The sequence below is a fragment of the Canis lupus genome, chromosome 8 (genome assembly GCF_048164855.1).
Source record: "Canis lupus baileyi chromosome 8, mCanLup2.hap1, whole genome shotgun sequence".
In the NCBI taxonomy this organism is placed as follows: domain Eukaryota; kingdom Metazoa; phylum Chordata; class Mammalia; order Carnivora; family Canidae; genus Canis; species Canis lupus.
In genome coordinates this window covers 6321503-6342811 of record NC_132845.1, presented here as the reverse complement: position 1 = coordinate 6342811, position 21309 = coordinate 6321503, and the positions used below count along the sequence as shown (strand labels likewise).

At 36.9% G+C, this 21309-nt stretch overlaps 1 protein-coding gene across 2 annotated transcripts in view; it reads left to right on the top strand.

Moving 5' to 3' along the window:
- The window catches only part of SLC44A5 (solute carrier family 44 member 5), a 337526-nt gene extending 319422 nt beyond the window's left edge, over positions 1-18104 (top strand). Inside the window, exons 17-18 of one of the 2 annotated variants that reach the window (XM_072834087.1) lie at positions 6219-6352; positions 17951-18104. In XM_072834087.1, the coding sequence (XP_072690188.1) occupies positions 6219-6325 (107 nt within the window). In that variant the 3' untranslated portion in view covers positions 6326-6352; positions 17951-18104. Of the gene's footprint in view, positions 1-6218; positions 6538-17950 lie in introns of those variants that run through there. The other variant, XM_072834088.1, reaches the window with a different exon arrangement.
- Positions 18105-21309: the final 3205 nt, after the last annotated feature.

The following is a 21309-nucleotide window of genomic DNA, read 5'->3' as shown; positions in this document are numbered from 1 at the left end:
GAGAGTAACGGAAAGATAAGAAGGTTAAGACTCATGTCCTTAGCTGGCTTGTGGATTTGCTGCGGCCTGGCTGCAACTACCAAATGGTGTTTATTTGGAAAGAGACATTGCTTAGTAGATGCTCTTTAAACCTTCACAGCTGTGAGAGAAATGCAGTTTGCAAAGTACAGGAGAGTCAGCTCCTGAAATGAACCTTAGGCTCCATGGCATGGTGTTAGCATCAAACTATTTTTTTTTAATTTCTTAGTATTTTCATATTTATAAAAAATAAAGCACAACAGAATCCAATCATTAACAGAATTGAGGACAAAATTAGGCTTTGAGACCAGACTTCAGGAACTCTTTAAGGAGAGCCTTTATAGATCCTGATAAAGCCAAGCTGGAAATGGTTTCAGAGACACATATGACCAATTCACACTAGATTCATCGAGGAGAATGTCTATTAAACAGCCCCATCAATTCTGATCCTAATAGTTAAAATACTTCTTAAGAGCTTTCATCACTGCCTTACATGCTGTGCCTCTGTGTGGCAGGTATAACTCATAATGTATAGGTTTTCTACTAGTATTTCCCCTTAAAAGCCTTGGAGAACCTGGTGCCCTAGGATCTTGATCTGGCCCTTGGCTTCAGCCAAGAGAAAGTAGGCTCAGCAGATAAAAGAACAAATTGTTAGTCCTACAGCAATAGTCTCTAAAAGATTATTTCTCTGGACATTGCTCTTAAGAGAAGCAAACGTTCTGTGACAGGGCATTACTGAGCGATCGACTTGTGTAAAATTAACAGTTTGTTTTTTGGCATAACTCACAGCACCAGCTTCACACTGAGGGCAGGAGAGGAGATGATAATGTAGGGAGACATAGTCAAGGAAAACCTCCTAGAAAATGATTAGGCTTTTTTTAACATTTAAAAATTATTTTCAATAACTGGACAAAGAACTTTGCATACTAGTTAGCTCTTTCTCTGGCTATAAATGGAACCCAACTGTTTAGTCATCCTCGAGTGCCGCTGTCAGTGGTTTAGTAGGAGAAGCCATCTACAAAATGCCACATGAACAAGCTTCACCTCAGGTTTGAGATGGAAGAAGGAGCACAGATGTAGAGTAGTGCCTGAGACAGAGGTCTCAGATTTTCAAAGATCTTTTTTTTTTTTCATCTAATCATAGCAATAGTGGGAGTCCCCTCTGGGGTTTTCCTGTTTTTGTAACTGACAGTGTTACTCAAGACTTATCTCAGAAATGCAGAGAAGCTACTAGCTTTGGTCTTTGGAAGCTTTGGAAAAATCATGTGGATTTTTAAATTTGAGCAGTAAGAAATGTTTTCTACCCTTATATATTAATAATTGCCAACGTCTTGAAGACCAGATGTGATTTCAGCTTTATTCAATACATGGTGTGTTGAATATGAACAGTTTTCTTCTGGAGACTCTTGTCTTCGAAAATAAAGAACAAGGGAAACCAAATTCTATTTCCCTTCCCTCCCCAACTTTTGGGCAGGGAACAAACTTTTGGGCAGCATCTTACTTTGGAAAACATTCTTCTTAAGTGGTGCTGGAAGCCAAATTCTGATTGTGTAGGGACCCCGTGTGTGTGCGTGTGTGTATTATATTTTATACCTATTATGTTGGCTGCCAGACAACTGGTGTTTTCAAAAATACAAACCATTTGCAAACACTGCATTTATAGAAATGTGGCATCTTTTTAATTCTACAAGGCAATGAGAATTCTGGTACCAGTATGAGGGGGGAAAAAAAGTAGTGTCATAGATGATTATTAATGTGATCCATACCTGCTTCCTCAATAATGCCTCAAGGGTAATAACAATATAGATATACTATATATAATATAGAAATATTAAGGAAGAAAGAACAAAAATGTTCAGTGTCTGTCATATTCCCACCTTAGCTTTTCATTTTATCTGTGAGGAAGCTCACCGTGAGGTCTAACATAAAAATTAAAGTCAATAATCCAAACATTCCCACTCCCGTAAAAGGATTAAAAATAATTTAGATTTATCCTAGAAATCTGATTATCCTATATGGTTTTGTATGTCTTCTTTGTCATAATAAAGGCTATGAATAACAAAACCTTTTTAAATATACTACTGAAAACATAGAATTAAATTATACTTGTATACTTATTGATAGATATTATTTGCTGCAAACTGTATCCATAGGAAATTTAATTCCATGCCAACTTCTTTTTGCTTCTCAGCATCCTTCTGGTGCTTTTCCTGAATCACCCAATAGGTGTGTGCTCAGGGAACACCCCACCATTTTATTATCAGCCTAGGCAAAGCAGGAAGGTAAATTCATGATTACATGACATCGGGAAACACTGCCACTAGTTTTCTAGTGCAATCGGAGGATGCCTTTAAGACAGGATGCCTTATAGTTAAGTAGGAAAAGAACCACACTAGGTGTTGAAAGGCTGGGTCCTCACCTCCTTCTGATTGCCCTAGAGCAATTTGACTTCTGGAGAATCATTTCACATACCTGGGTCTCCGTTTCTCCATCTGTAATGTTAAGGGTGTGAACTACCTTTAAAAGTGACTTTAAACCCTGAAATTCAATTATTGTTCTCCATTTATCACTGACTTTTTATTGGGCTTCATCTTTGAGGATGTGGCATTTTACCTTCCTGAAATGAACAGTCTCAGATTTAGAGACAATACTTTTGAAATGGCATGTAAGATCTTAATGACCTTTAAACTATCAAAATAAACCTCTTTGGGCATTGGTGGGATTTAGGAACTTTCAGCGCTTCCTGGCAGAGGGCAAAGTTTCTTACTTTGTCCAGCATCAGCAACTTAACGTTAATAATTTGTCTTGTCTTTGACTTTCTAACACCGATTTCTCTGATTTTTCCATTTGACTCTCCAATTTATAAAAATACACTTAATTCTGCTGCTTGCTGCTTTTGCCGCTGCATACCCAGGTGAAGATATGGAAAGAAATAATGGATCCACAGGAAAACCGTACTTCATAGCCCCAACCCTGCACGGAACTCTGAAAAAGATGCAACTAGTTCCCCAGAAGCAGAAAGAGTAGAAAAGCGCCAATGACATTCATTTTTAAATAGAAGTTTTGTAAATTAGATCATTTGTAACTTGAAAATGATGCTTCTGAGTAATGTGCAATTTCTGTGCTTCATTCCTAAAAAGCCAGAACCTGGTACCACCTAAGGTGACGGGCATTGGATGATAGTAGCCTCTGTGAACTCCTACTTTATAGACTATAGTCTCCCAGCTGAAAAGCAAGGTGTAAATGTCACACATATTTTTAAAGCCTGTGGCCAAAAGTGTTTTAAATAAAACTTTTATAACTCAGTGTGCTGTTCCCCATTGCAGCACTTTGATAGCCTTTCTTTTTATAAACGTGTATTTGTAAAGGATATTCAGGCAATTTTTGAAAGCACTATAAATGTACAATTAGCCATAAAAAAAAGATTGATGCAGTTAACCAGCATATGGTACTAAATTTGTAAATATGGTGCTCTGGTTATGCAGCTGCTCAAGCCAGTGGACAGCTTTCTCAACTGTGATTAAACTTGTATTAATGTTTCCCTAGGAGGTATATTTCAGTACATGATTCAAGGCCATAACAAACAGAGATGTTAATGTTATACGAGTTCCACAGAGAACATTGCTAGATAAAAATTACTGTGGAACCTTATAACCTAACCCACTTTGTTTTAGTGAAATTATATTCATAGTAAAGTTGAATCTGAGTTAGACGCATCATTGCCAACAATATGAATCTCTAGCCACCGTGAAAATATTCTGAACGAAACTGAAATGTCTGCCTAACTCAGGCCTGTTGTCTCTAACCCAAATGGAAACAAATTCCTATTTTCCTATTCCCACCTTACAGAAAATTGGAGTGGATTTGTTTTAGAAGGGTGATTATATCCTTTAATCTAGAAAAGCAGGTATGTTCATAAAGAGATTGTTTGGCTTCAGTCTAGAAAAGGTTGTGTTTTAGCTCAATTGTAAGTGTGGAAGGAGAAAAGATGAGTAAGACATCCAGTTTACCCAGAAGAAATACACTACTGACACTCCATAGGTACCTTGTGTGGTACCTTTATTAGGGGTGTACTGTGGGTTAGGAAGTCTTTCCCTTGAGAGTGTAGCAGGAGAGTTATTTTTATATGGCATCCCTGCTGGCCAGAGCAACAGGCTGGTTTCTGGCAGTCATGCCTTAGTCTTTTGCATGGTGGAGCAAAGCAGGAGTCAGACATTCAAGTACTTTGCCTGTCCATCCCGTGTGCACATATGGATGATTTGGCTAACAGTGTAAAATTTCCCCCAAAAGGAACACTGAATCAAGCAGTATCCTTTGGGCATTTACACTAAGCTTGTGTATAAGGATTATTATGTATCGACCCAAAGGAACGTTGTTGATCTAAGATTGTGACCTAAATATGCTCCATATATTTAAGAAGAGAGTTAGAACTGTATCATTGTGTCACAAATTAATATAAAAACAAACTTATTTAATGATCTTAAGTGTGGGAACCTAGATTTAGATTGCCTCTATGATATTCTAGCAAGAAAACAATAAGGAAGATTTTCAAAACAGTGGGCTTTATAATGGCCACCATCTTGTTCTTGGCTTATTTTCTTGAGATTGTCATGGTCAAAAGGGTCACTTGGTTTCACACTGTGCCAAATGGCCTCCTTCACTCTCATCCTCCGTGAAGTATAAATCAGAGAAGATAATCTTTCTTTCTGGATAGTTACTATTCAACAATACAGAGGTGACAACCAAGACCTAGTAGCTACCTTTTTTCTTTTTTTTTTTTTCTTTCTTTCTTTTATTTATTTTTTGAGCATAGAAGTTTATGTGTGTATGTGTGAGAGGCAGGGAAAGGGCGGGGGGTGGGGGGCACGAGGGAGGGAGAGAGAATTTTTAGGTTCCATGCCCAGTGTGGAGCCTGATGCAGAGCTCGAACTCCCTACCCTGGGACCATGGCCTGCACCAAAATCAAGTGGGAGGCTTAACCGTCTGAGCCACCCAGGCACCCTTGTAACCTCTCTCAAGTATTAAAAAATAATAGGGAATACATCCCCTTCAGGAGTAGTTGAATGATGATACATAATAATGAAAAAAAAAAAACAATTCTAATTTTTTGTATCAGAATCACTCTGAGAACTTATATAGACACCTGTGTCCCTTCCCTAATGTTTGGGTGTGGGGCAGTTTGTGAATTATTATATCAGAATCAGAACTAGGGAACTTTATAATAGTTGGAAAGTTGCTTGAATAAAATACAAATCAACATGCAAGAAAGTGGCTGCCCATATTCTCCTTATATTCTTGGCTGTTCCAGGAGTTAGAAAATTAAGACAAAGATTAACTTAGAGACTTCTAATATTCATAACTTCTTCTGTCTTTTAGATTCTTAGGCCAGATGAGGCCCATATATTAAGTGTTTAACATTATGTCTGGTGATTAAACCAAAAATTGCACTGGAGTAAAAGTGTTCACTGAACTTTATGGAGGCACTTTCAATAGCTGGCTATATTTTAAGGATATAATCTATGGGTACAAAATCAGGAAAAGAAATGCTATTTGGTTCAATATTTTTAAATAACTTCTTTACTACTTAAAGGAAGAGTCTCTATAGAAGTTTTAATTATATTATGGACTTATTTCTAGTCAGAAAAAGTATTTCCCACTAGTTCTTTGTGTAGAAGAGAGTAAAAATAAGCAATTTTTTTGAGAAAATAGAAGCCATGATCTTACAAAGCAATTAACGTAATAATTGCAAAAACATTTTTTAAAACTTGCACTTTAAGGACTTGAAATATACTAAAATTCTACAAATCTTTTTAAAACTGCTACCTAGATTGTTGATGGTAAAACAAGCAATTTTGAACAAATAAATTAGAAAGCAAATTGAATGCATACTACCTTTCAGGAAATTGAAGGTGAATTTGGAAATTCCAGATGAACCTTTTTTTTTTTTTATTAAGTGTGCTATTCCAAAAGGAAGTAAAAGTTATTTCCTCAGTTATGCATCTGAGAAGCATGTACTAACATAATAACAAGGGCTGCTTGTTTTCTGATAGGTATGTTTACGATAATGATGCCAAACTATGCTATTTAGAGAAAAAGAAAAAAAGTTTTGAACTGCTGTGAAGCAAGTGTGCAGCAGATGGCGTCGTTACTTCTCTTTCAGTTTTGCTTTGATATTTACTCTGTGCCATTCTTCCTCCTAGTGGAAGATCTGGAAAGAAACGATGGTTCTACGGAAAGGCCCTATTACATGAGCCAGTCTCTGCTGAAGATTCTGAAGGAGCCAACTGTGCGAACGAAGAAGCACTAAGAAGTGCAAACTGGGGTCCTCCTGATGGTGCGTTACCTCCTCTTCATCTGTGTCTGCACAACGCCTGGTTCATAAGTGCTTTGTGTTCGGAACACTGTATTCACCTTGTTGGCTTTTATTTGCATGTTTAATACCAAAGCTTATACTGTAACACGTGAAGCCATCGGAAGTCGCAAGGGAGTTGTTAATAACATGGTACATTTTTATACTAAGGTCTTCTGTTGTGTGATTCAGTCCTAAATAGAGTGGCTTGGATGTTTTGAGAACACTAGTGAATATATTCAGTCTTTTAAATATTAGACGGGAAAAGATGAAATGTCGTTTAAATCAATAGCTCCTAATCTATTTTTAAATTACAGCTAAAAGACTTCTGCAGGGAAAATTGGTCCCCACACACACAAAAAAAAGAGACAATTTTAAAGTTTCCCCCACTCCTGTTTGACAGTAAATTGGTAAAAGGACTGCCTGCTCCAGACTTTGCTCTCTTTAAGTATAGAATGTTTCCTATTAAGCAAATTGCCAATCATCCAGCCTTTACTACTTCGTCCTCTCTGACAAAGTGCCTTACTGGCTGTTTAATATTACCCAGCTTTTGTGGGCAAGTTTACAAACATTGTTTAAAAAAAAAAAAAAACCTGCAATGTTTAGTGATTGAAACAAGTCGTCTTGCATTTGTTTTCCTCCTTAGCTCACTGGTTGGAAACCACTTGTCATTTCAGTATGTTTGATATCCTCACGATAAAGTACGTTTTGCAGCATAAACAATTTCCCTTGCGCCTAGTGGACATTCATGAATGTGTACTACACGCAAGAAAAAAAAAGTGAAAGGATGCTTGTTAGTTTGTTTTTGTTTTTTACTAAAAGTGAGTTTAAAAATCTAATCTTTTCTATAGTAGATCTTTGAAAATAGATAGAAGACTACATTTCTCAGTGTTTTACACAGTTTGGAAAGGGACACTTTGAGAAATTACAAAGGGAAACTTTACCCCTGGAAAGGGTGCTCCTGGGTGTCATTACTGAATCGCTAAATGATTGTTTATTATCATCAAGAAGTGTTCTATGTATGTTATTTCATTTTCTAACTTTTGATATGAAATAATCAGCTTATTTATAATGTTGACTTTTATTGTGCTAATATAAACAGGAACATAATTTCTAATTCAATTTTAAGTAATTTTACTAGTACTACTAACTTTAAAGAAAATGAATTCAGTTTGTTACTCAGTATTAAAGTATTCACCCCAAGGGAATGTCAGTCAGATATGATAATTTGTGAAAGCTTTGAGAATCAACAGTAAGTTACTATTAGCTTATCTATGATCACATTTGTTTAAATGTGACTTTAGAGATTCTTTTATGCCAAAAACAAACTCACATGAGCACATGACAGTCTGAGCTCTATAATCAGTGTGCTTCTGCTGTGCAGAAATATTAGGAACATATTGTCTAAATATCTTTGATAACTAAAATGTTTAATATTTAATGAAATTTGTTGTTACTCATCATTTTAAATCTGTTTTTTTCTTCTAATAAAGATTTAGATTAAAAAAAAACTGTCTTTTTATTTCTTCATCCTAGGAAAGGAGAAAAGCTTTAGTTTTTAAAACCTACCATATGGTAACAGAATCTTTATCAACTAAGGTTCTTTTCAAAATATCTAGATTTATCTTTTAAAATTTTTCCATTTTTCTTTACCTGTTCATTGTCAAATAGCTGAAACTGATGATTTATATAAAGTGTATAAATCAAAACTTAGTGGATAAGAGATGGATTTTTTTTTTTAAACCTGAACAGTGGCCTAAGTTAGTTAGTTTTTAATTTGTCAAAGTTTTGCTCAGTCCATCATTTGGTTTTGCCAACATCATAAGAAGCAAATCTGATTATTTTAAAGGCAGGGATGAATGTAGAGAATCTAAAACATGTGAACACTGACAATAGTTTTCCAAGGCAAGATTAAGTGTACCTATCACTGGTTTACCTTAAGCTAAAAGTTTTCTTACATCCAGCTCTCCATTAACAAATGTGTAAGAATCTATTTTTTAATTGAATTGTGCTAAATCTTTAATTTTTCTTTAAAATTCAATGGGTTTCATTAAATTAAAATAAAATTCTTGCAGTTTTCAGTGTTTTTAAAATGTTCCAAATCTAATTAGATGTAATAAAATAGATTTTTATATTTAAAAAATATAGTTTGCTTTCTAGAAGAAATCTAAATTCTGCTTTAGATCTTAGCTCTTAGGTGATAAAACACGAATCATATTTCTAAAGTGTTTGAGGTTGGACTGTAATTAAACTTTTCTTTGTTGCTTATTAAGTTTAAACAGTTTCTGAATTCATATACTAAAATCATACTGTTAAAGGTTCTGGGGTATCACCAGGCATAATGCAGTTATTATTTAAACTAATATTGGGAAACAAGCCCTCTGCAGTAATTCCGTATTTTTCTTTTACTATATAGCTTAACAGCACTCATTCCAATATGCTCTTTCACTTTTACAAGTGGTGCCTCAGGAAATTGCTCTTAAACTCTAACCAGGCACAATAATTATCTCCAGTATTATCTGGTTCTGGACTGGGGAACATGCTTTATAAATCAGTCTTTGTTGGCATAAGATGGGACAAAATTGAACTAAAATTATTATTGCAGGCCATGGTATATGAAATGGTGTCTTGACATTTTTTCCAGTTTCTTGCAAATATTATCCTTAAATGTTTGCAAATGTTTGTTTTTAAAATATAGCTGTATGATTGTAAGAAGAGAATTCAATAAATCATAGATGAAAAGAAATAGCTTACTGATACAGCAAGAATAATTTACTTTTCCAAAGTAAATTTCCATATATCATGTTTTTTTCTACTAGAACTAACATAGATATTGAAGACTTCTCTCAGGACCTAACTGAGTTACTGCTGGCCCTTAGTGAGTCAATCATCACCCAGAAAACAAAACAAATGTGATTGATTCATTCATGAAAATTGAGTACCACATTATACAAGGCTTGGACCCTCTTAAATTTATCAGGTCAAATTAACTATCTACTCTACAACTTTCCAGAGTCTTAGGATAAAAGGTAGCTAAACAGCACAGAATCTGGCAATGTTTTCTGTGCTGGGAAGAATGGGGACTGTTACATGACACATTTGAAAGCACTCAATTCAAGAGTTCTAGGGAAGATGACAGAGTAGGAGGATCCTATACTCACCTCCTCCAAGGGATACAACCTAATAACAGCTACGTCAGTGTAAATAATCCAGAAAAGAACCCAAAGTCTGGCATAACAGACTGTCCACAACTAAATGTAGAGAAAAGGCCACATCGAAGAGGGTAGGAAGGGTAGAGATGCTGTTGGGACCTAAATAGACCCACAAAACTATCTATCTGCAGTGGGAGGAGTGCCCTGTGTGTGGGGGGGTGGGGTGGGAGGAGTAGACCTTCACAGCAGACACACCAGGCATGGGCAACCTGCACAAGGAAGAGGAATCCCTACAACATTTGGCTTTGAAAACCAGATGGGCAGATTTTGTGAATTCTAACAGTCAGTGGAGCTTAAAACCTGAAACTAAAAAATCAGCAGCCTCACCTCAGAGAGCTGGGCTAGCAATAGGAATCTGAGTCCCTACCCTTAAAGAGACAGTGAACAAATAGTCCCACAGGAATACACCACAGATGCTGTAGTTTGAAAAATACCTGGGGGTGGGAGGCACCTGAATGGCTCAGTTAGTCAAGCATCTGCCTTCAGCTCAGGTCATGATCTCAGGGTCCTGGGATCAAGTCCAGCATCCAGCTCCCTGCTCAGAGGGGAGCCTGCTTCTCTCTCTCCCTCAGCCTGCTGTTCCCTCTGCATGTGCATGTTCTCACTGTCAAAATGTTTCTTTAAAAAAAAGTGCCTAAGGTATACGGGAGAGAGATTTGTTTACTAATCTCAGAGCATGTGCTGGATGGGGCAGGGATCTTTGAGAGATTTCAGGAAGAAAATTGCTGGAGGGTGCCATTTCCCTTCCCTGTCTCCCAGTCTAGTTACACAGACACCTTCAGGAATAAGCACAGTGTCAACACTCTCTACCCAGCTTGGTAATAGTGTACACCACCACAGCACACTTCTGCAGATTCACCCCTTCCAACTCAGCAGTTTGGCCTGGCCACTGTAATTCCCCTCCCATAGCAAACTTATGACACAATATCCAAACCCTGCCCACAACAGGGAAAGGAAGCTGCTGTAAGCAACTAAAGGCAAATGTAGCTCAGCCATAACAGTAGGATGTATACAACATATGAGAAACTTCCGAAGCACCAGGTTCTGGGGAATGGGCAACACTGCACTGCAGGTCACTACTTTCAAGAGCAGCCGACATACCTGACTTTCCTAATGTGAAAACAGACAGCTAAACAAAATGAGGAGACAAAAGAATACGTCTCAAATAAAAGAACAGGACAAAGTTATAGCAAGAGATCTAAACAAAATGGAGGTAAGTAATATGACTGCTAGATAATTTAAAGTAATGGTCGTAAAGATACTTTCTGGACTTAAGAGTGCAGGACACCTAAGTGAGACCCTTAAAGAGAAAACCTAAAAATGAATGAATCAGAGATGAAGACTCAATAACTGAAATTAACAATATAATAAATGGAATATGTAGTAGAATAAGGTGGAAGAATGGATCAGTGACCTAGAGGACTAAGTAATAGAATGCAATGAAGCTGAAAAAGAGAAAAAATAACAATAGAAAATGAAAATAGACTTAGGGACCTCAGAGACACTATCAGGTCTAAAAACATTCACATTATACAAATCCCAAAATGAGAAAAAAGAGACAAGGGGGAAGAAAAAGTATTTCAAGAAAAAAAGTTGAAATCCTCCCTATTCTGGTGAAGAAAACAGAAACCAGATCCAAAAGGCACAGAGAGCACCCAACAAAATCAACCCAAAGAGATCCACACCAACACACAGTAATTAAAATGGCAAAAAGTTGTGAAAAAGAATCTTAAAAGCAGTAAGAGAAAATAGTTATATACAAGGGAAACCTCATAAAGCAATCAGCTGATCTTTCAGCAGAAACTGCAGACCAGAAGAGAGAGCCATGATATATTCAAAGTGCTGAAAGGGAAGAATCTGTAGCCAAGAATACTCTATGCAACGAGGCTCTCATTCAGGATAGAAGGAGAGAGAAAGAGTTTCCCAGACAAACATAATTAAAAGAATTCATGACCACTAAATAAACCCTATAAGAAATGTTAAGGGATTCTACAAGTGGAAAACAAAAGCCAGAAGTAAAAGTACGAAAAATATGAAGCACAAAAGCAAAAAAAAAAAAAAAGGATATTAAAAATCAGTCAAGAGAAACACAAAAGAATGTAAAATATAACATCAAATACCCGAACCCTGGAGGAGAGAAGAGAAAAAAAATAAGTTCAAAATTAAATGACCATCAGCTTACTATAGACTGTCATATACAGAAGTTGTTATACATAAAATTAATAATAACAAATTAAAAATAGTAATAGATATGCAAAAAGTAAACAGTAAGGAATTCAAGTATTTTGCTAAAGTATTTGCTCCCAACTAATCATGGGAGAAGACAGCAAGAGAAGAAAGAAACAGAGAGGAACTACCAAACAACCATAAAACAAGTAACAAAAAGACAATAAATACACACATATCAATAATTACTGTGAATGTAAATGGACTAAATACTCCAATCAAAAGATGGAGGGTGACAAAATGGGTAAAAAAGCTAAATCCTTTTGTATGCTGTCTACAGGAGACTCATTTCGACCAAAAGACACTTGTAGATTGAAAGTGAAGGAATAGAGAAATATTTATCCTAAAAATGGAAGTGAAGAGAAAGCTGGGTTACCAATGCTTATATTGGACAAAATAGACTTTAAGACAAAGATGGTAACAAGGAACAAAGAAGGACACTACATAATCATAAAGGATACAATCCAACAAGAAGATATAACAATTATAAACTTTTATGCACCCAACATGGGAACACCCAAATACCTAAAGCAGCTTATAACAAACATAAATTGGGATCCCTGGGTGGCTCAGTGGTTTAGTGTCTGCCTTCGGCCCAGGGCATGGTCCTGGGGTCCCCGAATCGAGTCCCACATCCGGTTCTCTGCATGGGGCCTGCTTCTCCCTCTGCCTATGTCTCTGCCTCTCTCTCTCTCTGTCTCTCATGAATAAATAAATAAAATCTTTAAAAAAAACCATAAATGAAGTAATTGATAGTAATACAGTAATATGAAGAAGGGACTTTAGCACCCCATTTACATCAATCGATAGATCATCCAAACAAAATCAACAAGGAAACTGTAGCTTTGAGTGACACATTGGACTAGATGGACCTAACACATATATTCAGAACACTGTATCCTAAAACAGTAGAATGCCCATTCTTCTCAAGCACATGAGGAATATTCTCCAAAGAGATCACATGTTAGGCCACAAAGCAAGTCTCAACAAATTAAAAAAGATAAAAGTCATACCATGCATCTTTTAAATTCAATTAGACAATATATAGTAAGTACATCATTAGTTTCAGATGTAGTTTTCAATGATTCATCAGTTGTGTATAATACCAAGTGCTCATCACATCACCCAGTTACCCCATCCCCCAAATAAACTTCCCTTCAGCAACACTTAGTTTCCCATGGTTTGTCTTCCTCTCTGATTTTTCCCCATTCAGTTTCCCCTCCTTCTCTTATGGGCCCTTGCTCTATTTCTCATATTCCACATATGACTGAAACCATATGGTAATTGTCTTTCTCCAATTGACTTATTTTCACTTAGCATAATACCCTCCAGTTCCATCCACACTAATGCAAATGACAAGTATTCAACCCTTCTGATAGCTGAGTAATATCCTGTTGTGTGTGTATATAGACACATCTTTTGTATCTATCTGCCAAAGCACATCTCGGCTCCTTCCACAGCTTGGGTATTGTGGACATTGCTGCTATGAACATTGGGGTGCAGGTGCCCTTTTGTGTCACTACATCTGTATCTTTGGGGTAAATGCCTACTAATGCAATTTCTGGGTACCATGTATCTTTTCTGACCACAATACTATGAAACTAGAAATCAACCACAAGAAAAAACCTAGGAAGCACACAAATACAGGGAGATTAAATAACATGCTATTAAACAATGAATGGGTCAACCAAAAAATCAAAGAGGAAATAAAAAAATATATGGAGACAAGTGGAAATGAAGATACAACAGACCTGGGGCACCTGGATGGCTTGATCAGTTGTATACAATGCTTGGTTTCTGCTCAGATCCTGATTTCATAGGTCGTGAGATCAAGCCCTGCATCAGGCTTGTGCTTAGCAGGAGTCTGCTTCGATATTCTCTGCCTCTGCCCCTTATGTTCATCCCACTCCTGTTCTCTTTCTTTCTCTCAAATAAATAATAAAATCGTTAAAAAGAAAACACAACAGTCCCAAATCTTTGGGATGCAGCAAGGGCCATTCTAAGATGGAAGTTTATAGCATTACAGATCTACTTCAAAAAGCAAGAAAAATCCCAAATAAATAACCTAATCTCACACATACGGGAATTATAAAAAGAAGAACAAAGTCCAAAACCCGTAGAAGGAAGAGAAAAATAAAAATGTAAGCTGAAGCAAACAAAATAGAAACTAAAAAACAAGGTGCCTGGGTGACTCAGTTGGTTGACATCTGCCCTTGGCTCAGGTCATGATCCAGAGTCCTGGAATTGAGCCTCACATCAAGCTCCCTTCTTCACAGGGAGCTGGCTCAGTCCCTCTCCTTCTCCCCCAACTCATGCTGTCTCTCACTCTCTCTAATATAAATAATATTTTAAAAAACTAAAAAACAAAACAAAAAAACCAATAAAATAGGCCAATGAATCGAGGAGCTGCTTCTTTGAAAAGATTGACAAAATCAATAATGTTTTAGCCAGACTATTAAAAAAAAAAGAGGACTCAAATAAATAAAATCATAATTGAAAGGAGAGAAATAATAACTGATACCACAGAAGTAAAAAGAGATTGTAAGATAGTATTATGAAAACATGTATGCCAACAAATTGGTAACCTAGAAGAAATGGATCAAGTCCTAGAAATATATAAACTCCCAAAACTGAATCAGGTATAAACAAAGTGTGGACAAATCAATTACCAACAATGAAATTACATCAGTAATTACAAAACTACCAGCAAATAGAAGTTCAGAACCAGAAAGCTTCACAGGTGAATTCTATAAAACATGTAAGGAAGAATTAATACCTATTCTTTACAAACTATTCCAAAAAAATAGAAGAAGGCTTTCATTCTAAAGCCAAGATTACCCTGATACCAAAATCAGATGAAGACACTACAAAAAGAGAGAAATACAAGTCAATATCTTTGATGAACATAGATATTAGCAAACTGAATCCAACTATATATTAAAACAATCATCCACCTGACCAGGTGGGATTTATGGATGCAATGATGATTCAATATTGACAAGCCAATGTGATACATCATAAAAATAAAAGGACAAAAACCATATAATCATTTCAATAGTGCAGAAAAAGCACTTGACAAAGTACAAAATCTATTCATGATAAAAACCCTCAAAAAGTGGGATTGGAGTAAATACATCTCAACATAATAAAGGCCATATATAAAAAACCCATGGTTAACATCCTACTCAATGTTGAAAAACCAAGAGTATTTCCCCAAGGTCAAGAACAAGACATAGGTGTCTACTCTCACCACTATTATTTAACATAGTATTGAAAGTCCTATCCACAACAACCAGATAATAAGAAGAAATACAAGACATCCAAACTGGTAAGAGGTAAAACTCACACTATTTGCACACAACACGATAGTATGTACAGAAAGCCCTAAAAACTCCACCCCAAAACTCTAGAATTGATAAATGAATTCAGCAAGGTTTCAGGATAAAAAAACAAGGCAAAGATACCTGTGGTATTTTTATATACTAATAATGAAACAACAGAAAGAGAAATTAAGAAACCAATCCCATTTACAATTGCACCAACAACGATAAAATACCTAGGGATAAACTCAGCCAAGGAGGTGAAAGACCTGTACTCTGAAAACTATAAAACAATGATTAAAGATATTTTTTTTAATTTTTATTTATTTATGATAGCCACACAGAGAGAGAAAGAGAGAGAGGGAGAGACACAGGCAGAGGGAGAGGCAGACTCCATGCACCGGGAGCCCGATGTGGGATTCGATCCCGGGTCTCCAGGATCGCGCCCTGGGCCAAAGGCGGGCGCCTAAACCGCTGCGCCACCCAGGGATCCCTGATTAAAGATATTGAAGAAGAAACAAACAAGTAAAAAGATGTCACATGTTCATCGATTAGAAGAACAAATGTTAAAATGTCCATACGACTACTGAAAGCAACCTACAGATTTAATGCAATCTCTGTCAAAATACTAACAAGTTTTCCCACAGAAGTAGAACAAACAATGATAAAATATGTGTGGAACCACAAAAGACTCCAAATAGCCAAAACAATCTTGAAAACGAAAAACAAAGCTGGAAGCATCACAATTCCAGAATTCAAGATATACTACAAAGCCATAGTAATCAAAACCGTATGATACTGGTATAAAAATAGACCCACAGATCAATGGAATAGAATAAAAAGCCCAGAAATAAACCCACAATTATATAGTCAATGAATATTTGAGAAAAATAATATTCAATGGGAAAAAGTCTCTTCAACAAATGGTATTGGGAAACCTGGACAGCTGCATGCAGAAGAATGAAACTGGACCGCTGGCTTACACCATCCACAAAATATACTCAAAATGGATTAAAGATTAAATGTAGACCTAAAACCATTAAAATGCTAGAAGAGAGCATAGGCTGTAATATCTCTAACATTGGCCATGGCAACATTTTTCTAGACACGTCTCCTGAGTCAAGGGAAACAAAAGCAGAAATAAACTATTGGGACGTCAAGATAAAAAGTTTCTGCATAGCAAAGGAAACAATCAACAAAACTAAGACAACCTTCTGAATGGGAGAAGATATTTGCAAATGACATATCCAATGTTGGGTTAGTACCCAAAATATATAAAGAACTTACACAACTCAAAACAAATGATCCAATTTGAAAGTAGAAAGAGGATATGAACAGACATTTCTCTAAAGAAAACATACAGAGGGCCTACAGATACATGAAAGGATGCTCAACACCCTCATCATAAGAAAAATGCAAATCAAAACCACAATGAGATGCCCTCAGGTGTGAGAATGGCTTAAATCAAAAATTCAAGAAACAAGTATTGATGAGGATGCGGAGAAATAGGAACCATCATGCACTGTTGGTGGGAAAGCAAACTGGTACAGCCACTGTGGAGAACAGTATGGAGGTTCCTCAAAAAATTTTTTAAGTAGAATTACCATGTGACCCAGGAATTCCACTATTAGGTATTTATCCAAAGAATATAAAAACACTAATTTGAAAAGATATATGCATCCCTATTTTTGTTGTAGCATTATTTACAATAGCCAAATTATGGAAGCAGCCCAAGTGTCAATCAATAGAATGAATGGATAAAGAAGTGGGATATATATATATATATATATATATATATTTCATTTAGCAGTATACTCCCTACATCCATCATACCATTGCAAATGGCAAGATTTAGTTCTTTTTATGGCGTAGTAATATTCTACACACAATATACTGCTAAGTGAAATAAGTCAGAGAAAGACAAATACTATATGCTTTCACTCATATGTGAAATTTAAGGGAAAAAAAAAGCAATGGAAAAAGAGACAACCCAAAAATCAGGCTCTAAACAATAAAAAACTAATGATTACCAGAGGGGACGTAGGTGGGGGGCTGGATGAAATAGGTAAAGAGGATTAAGAGTCCACTCATCCTGTTGAGCACTGAGTCATGTACAGAGTTGTTGAATCACTACATTGGATACCTGAAACTATTATCATACTGTATGTTAACTGTACATAATTAAAAATTTTGTTAAAGCAATCAATTCAATTTTACTATTTGAAGTTACTAACTTTTTTTAAAAAATGCCTTATTTCTTTTTTTCTAGTCCTTTATATCAACTATATGATTTGGAGTAATTTAAGCAAGTGGAGAAAACAATCTTGAGAATGAAGTAAAATACCCTTCGATTGAAGGCTTGCAAATATGGGCATGTTAATATTCTGGCCCTTTGCCATTGAAAAGCAGTGTGTTTTGGGGTGCCTGGGTGGTTCAGTCAGTTAAGGATCTGCATTTGGCTCAGGTCTTGATCCCGGGGTCCTGGGACCGAGACCCATGTCAGGTTCCCTGCTTACTAGGGAGTCTGATTCTCCCCCTCCCTCTCTCCCTCCCTGCTGCTTGTGCTCGCTCTAGCTCTCTCTCTCTCTCTCTCAAGTAAATAGCATCTTTTAAAAAATAAAATAAAATAAAATAAAATAAAATAATAAAATAAAATAAAATAAAATAAAATAAAATAAAATAAAATAAAAATAAAAAGCACTGTTTTAAAAGGGTTAGGAGAAGCTTACCAAGAGAAGATGATCCATTTTGCATGTAAATTCAAGGGAGCCCAGACTTGATTTATTGTAAGATTAACCTTGAAATCTCTATATTTTTCCATCCAGATGAATGTGTGCTTCTGCAGTAGTAGAGTGTACAGAGAAGAAAATGAAGGCAAGATGTTGGGAAAAACATTGGTATCCAAGGAGAGAACAGAAAAAAGCTAAGGATAAATTTTAAAAGTCTCTAATAAGATCCAAGAAGGCAACATTACAGAAAGTGGGGTGCCTCCTGAATGTGATTCATAAATCTGTTGAAAATGAAACTCAGTAACAAATTAGAAACCAATAATAAAACATTTTCCATCTACTTATAAACAACACTGAAGCATTGTAATAAAGCCGATCACATAGATGTAGTTAGCCGAAGCAAACAAAGAAAAAAGAAGGGTGTCCCAACATGATTTATGGTTAAGGGATTAGAAAACATCTGCCTCTTTTTCTCTGTGCTCCCGTATGTTAGCCAAAGTTTTGCTGTTATGATAAGCTGGTGTATTTTCCTCTTCACTCTAACTCACTCTCTCTCTCTCATTTCCCCTTGCCTATAAGATACAAAGTCTTTGAAAAGAAATGGGCTTGGGAGAGGAAAAAGAAGAGTAACAGTGAAGACTTCCACTAAACGCCTGGGTTGTGCTATAAAGAACCAGGTTCATGGGATGAGTTCTGAGCACCAGGGCACTGGGAATGGCAAATGACAGAGACCAGGAGTAGAGCACAGTGGTTATTAAGATGACCTTTAGAACCAGGTATCGGACAAGCTTTGATTCCAAGTTACCCGCACATGACCACGGACAGGTCTTTAACTGTTCAGAAGCTTCCTTAGCATCATGTGGCATCATGTGCCTCGTGCCTGTGACTGAGAGGGCCTGGTACACAGAATCACTCTGCCTAGTGATGTTTTCTTGATAGAGGACTGTCCACACCCTTGGTGATTTGACTTTCCCACCCCCCCACCCCCCCATCCAGCAGGCAGCCTACTTGGGCCTCTCTGAGAAGCTGGTGAAGGGCATCATAGCAGTAGGAGTCTCTTCCCATCACCAACCCCACAGCCAGGCCAGAGTAAATGTCCTTAGTACATGGGTGGTTCTCGATCCTTCCCTGGAGCTTCATTCCAAATCCCACATGAGATGTCCTTAACAAAGTTTGAATTCTTGGCTACTAATGACAGCCTCTTTTGGAGTAGCCAAGGGAAATTTCACTGAGATTTCAGCTCTTCTGACTCATACTTCCTCACTATCACCTTCCTCTTTTATTCCAAATTCCAGCATTAAGCCAGGTTTTTGAAGTTGGCAAATTGGATGGCATTTCTACAGTCTCTTAACCTTTACTTGTTCTCTAGCTAATGCTGAAAACTGAATAAGATTTCAGTTTAATGTTGCACAACTGAACATTGTAGCCTTCAAAATTGGGGCCATGGATCTGCACTTTATATGTTTGCGTGGTGGCTTTTCTCCATGACGCTGCTCCTTGAGTATCTGTAGATCTGTGAAGAAGCAAAAAGCCCTCAATAAACTGCAAATTTTAGGCCTTTCTTGGGCACTGTTTCGGGTTTCTGTGAGGGCTCCTGTTCTTCTGAGGTAGAACAATATGGCCCCCAAATCTTAAATAAAATCAGCTGAAAAGAAACCATGCTTAAAAGCAAGTACTCCTTTTCTTTTGGCAGACCCTAATTAGATTTTGGTGGCCATTAAAAATAAATAAATAAATAAATAAAGAAAGAAAGAAAGAAAGAAAGAAAGAAAGAAAGAAAGAAAGCTAGAAATCATCTCATGCCATGTCATTTAAATAATTACAATTATTTACACTCACCATGTAAACTGACGAATAGGCAAATCATTTTGCCATCTATAACATGGAACCTTAAATACCAGGATGTTTTGGGGACATAACATCAAGAGAAATCAAACTACTAAAAGATTTTGGAAATTAGACTTTTTCATGTGGTTTGCTAAAGTATCAGGGTATTTTTGGACTGCTGATTTAACATTTATACAATAGAAAGAGGTAGAGGATATCTGTGCACAAAATATTTCCTAGCTCATTCAAAAAGTGCATGTTAAGGGAACAAAAATTATGGTACAAAACATACCAAATGTTAAGAATGTTCCTACAGTTTCCTAATTTATAATTCTAAAATTAAATTATTTCTTGAATTTTTAAATTTGACTTTTTTTTTTTTGAAACAAAGTTGTTTTATTTTTGCTGCTATTTGGAACTTCTTTCCAAAATAATTTTGGTTCGCTCCTGACACCATCTGTTGTCTTTGTTGTTGTTTTGCACGTGTTTGTCTTGGGCATATGAACTAATCCTGAGCTGGTTTTATCAAGTGTGGGCCGTTATGAAATAGTCACTCTCAGATGGTACTTAATGGAACTTAAAAGCCGAAAATAAACCACAAATAGGAAGGCCCCTTGATGGGCCTTGATTGCCTGAGAGCACTATGCCTGCACGTGTGCAAGATGTGCAAGTGTGCATCGGGAGGGTGCTAGGGCGTGTGTGCCTGGCATACAGTAGAGCATACGAGTACATCTCACCTCTCAGACGGAGATACTGAAACAATCTAAGAAGCTTAGCCAGATACCAAAATCAGCTTAAGATTAAGACCAGAAATAAGAGCTGTTCTAAAATGTTTCCTATTATGTTCTACTATCTATCCCCAAACCACTGAAAACCCTCATTAGGTCTATAACCTGGTGATTTTGGAGGGAAGAACAGTACTGACACATTCTTCAAAGGGAAGACTCACAACCACGGCAGCGCCAGCTATTTGGCTGTCATTTGTTCTCCAGCCAGCTTTTAGCTGAATTCACATTAAAGTGTGCCATGTGTATTTCATTCAAGCTCCAGAGAATTGGAATTCCTGCCAGTACCACCCAGTAAGCCCCCGAAGAGGCAGCTGCTTGATCCAGGATATGCTTACATCCGTGCAGAACTGCTCCAAGAATTTTTCCCACCTGGCGCTGACCGCTCGGATATCAAGCACCCACGAGGTGTCCCAGTCCTGGAAGACCCGGAGTCCCGGCAGCGGTGCTCACAGGACCCAGAGGCAAATGGCCTAGGAACAGATACTGCTACGAGACCTTTTGTCACACTTGAAAAAAAATTCAACTTGATAGTCGACAAACTCTTTCTGGATGGGAGCAATGCAGAAGACTTGACAGTATATTAGGTTGTCCCTGCCTGGGCTTTCCCTAGAGCAGTCATTGCAAGCACTTATTTACAGATTAGAAGCTCAGTGAGGACACAGACTGCATCTGTCTTGTTCTCTCTCCTGGTCCCGTCATTGCAGCTGCTCACTAAATGCCTCTTTAATAAGTGAATGAGGTAGGAGAAGACTTCTTGGAGAAGGTAGGACTCGTCTGTGAAAGGACATTGAGGGGTAGGTATAAGATACTGAAGAAAGATGTTACAGGTAAAAAGAAAAC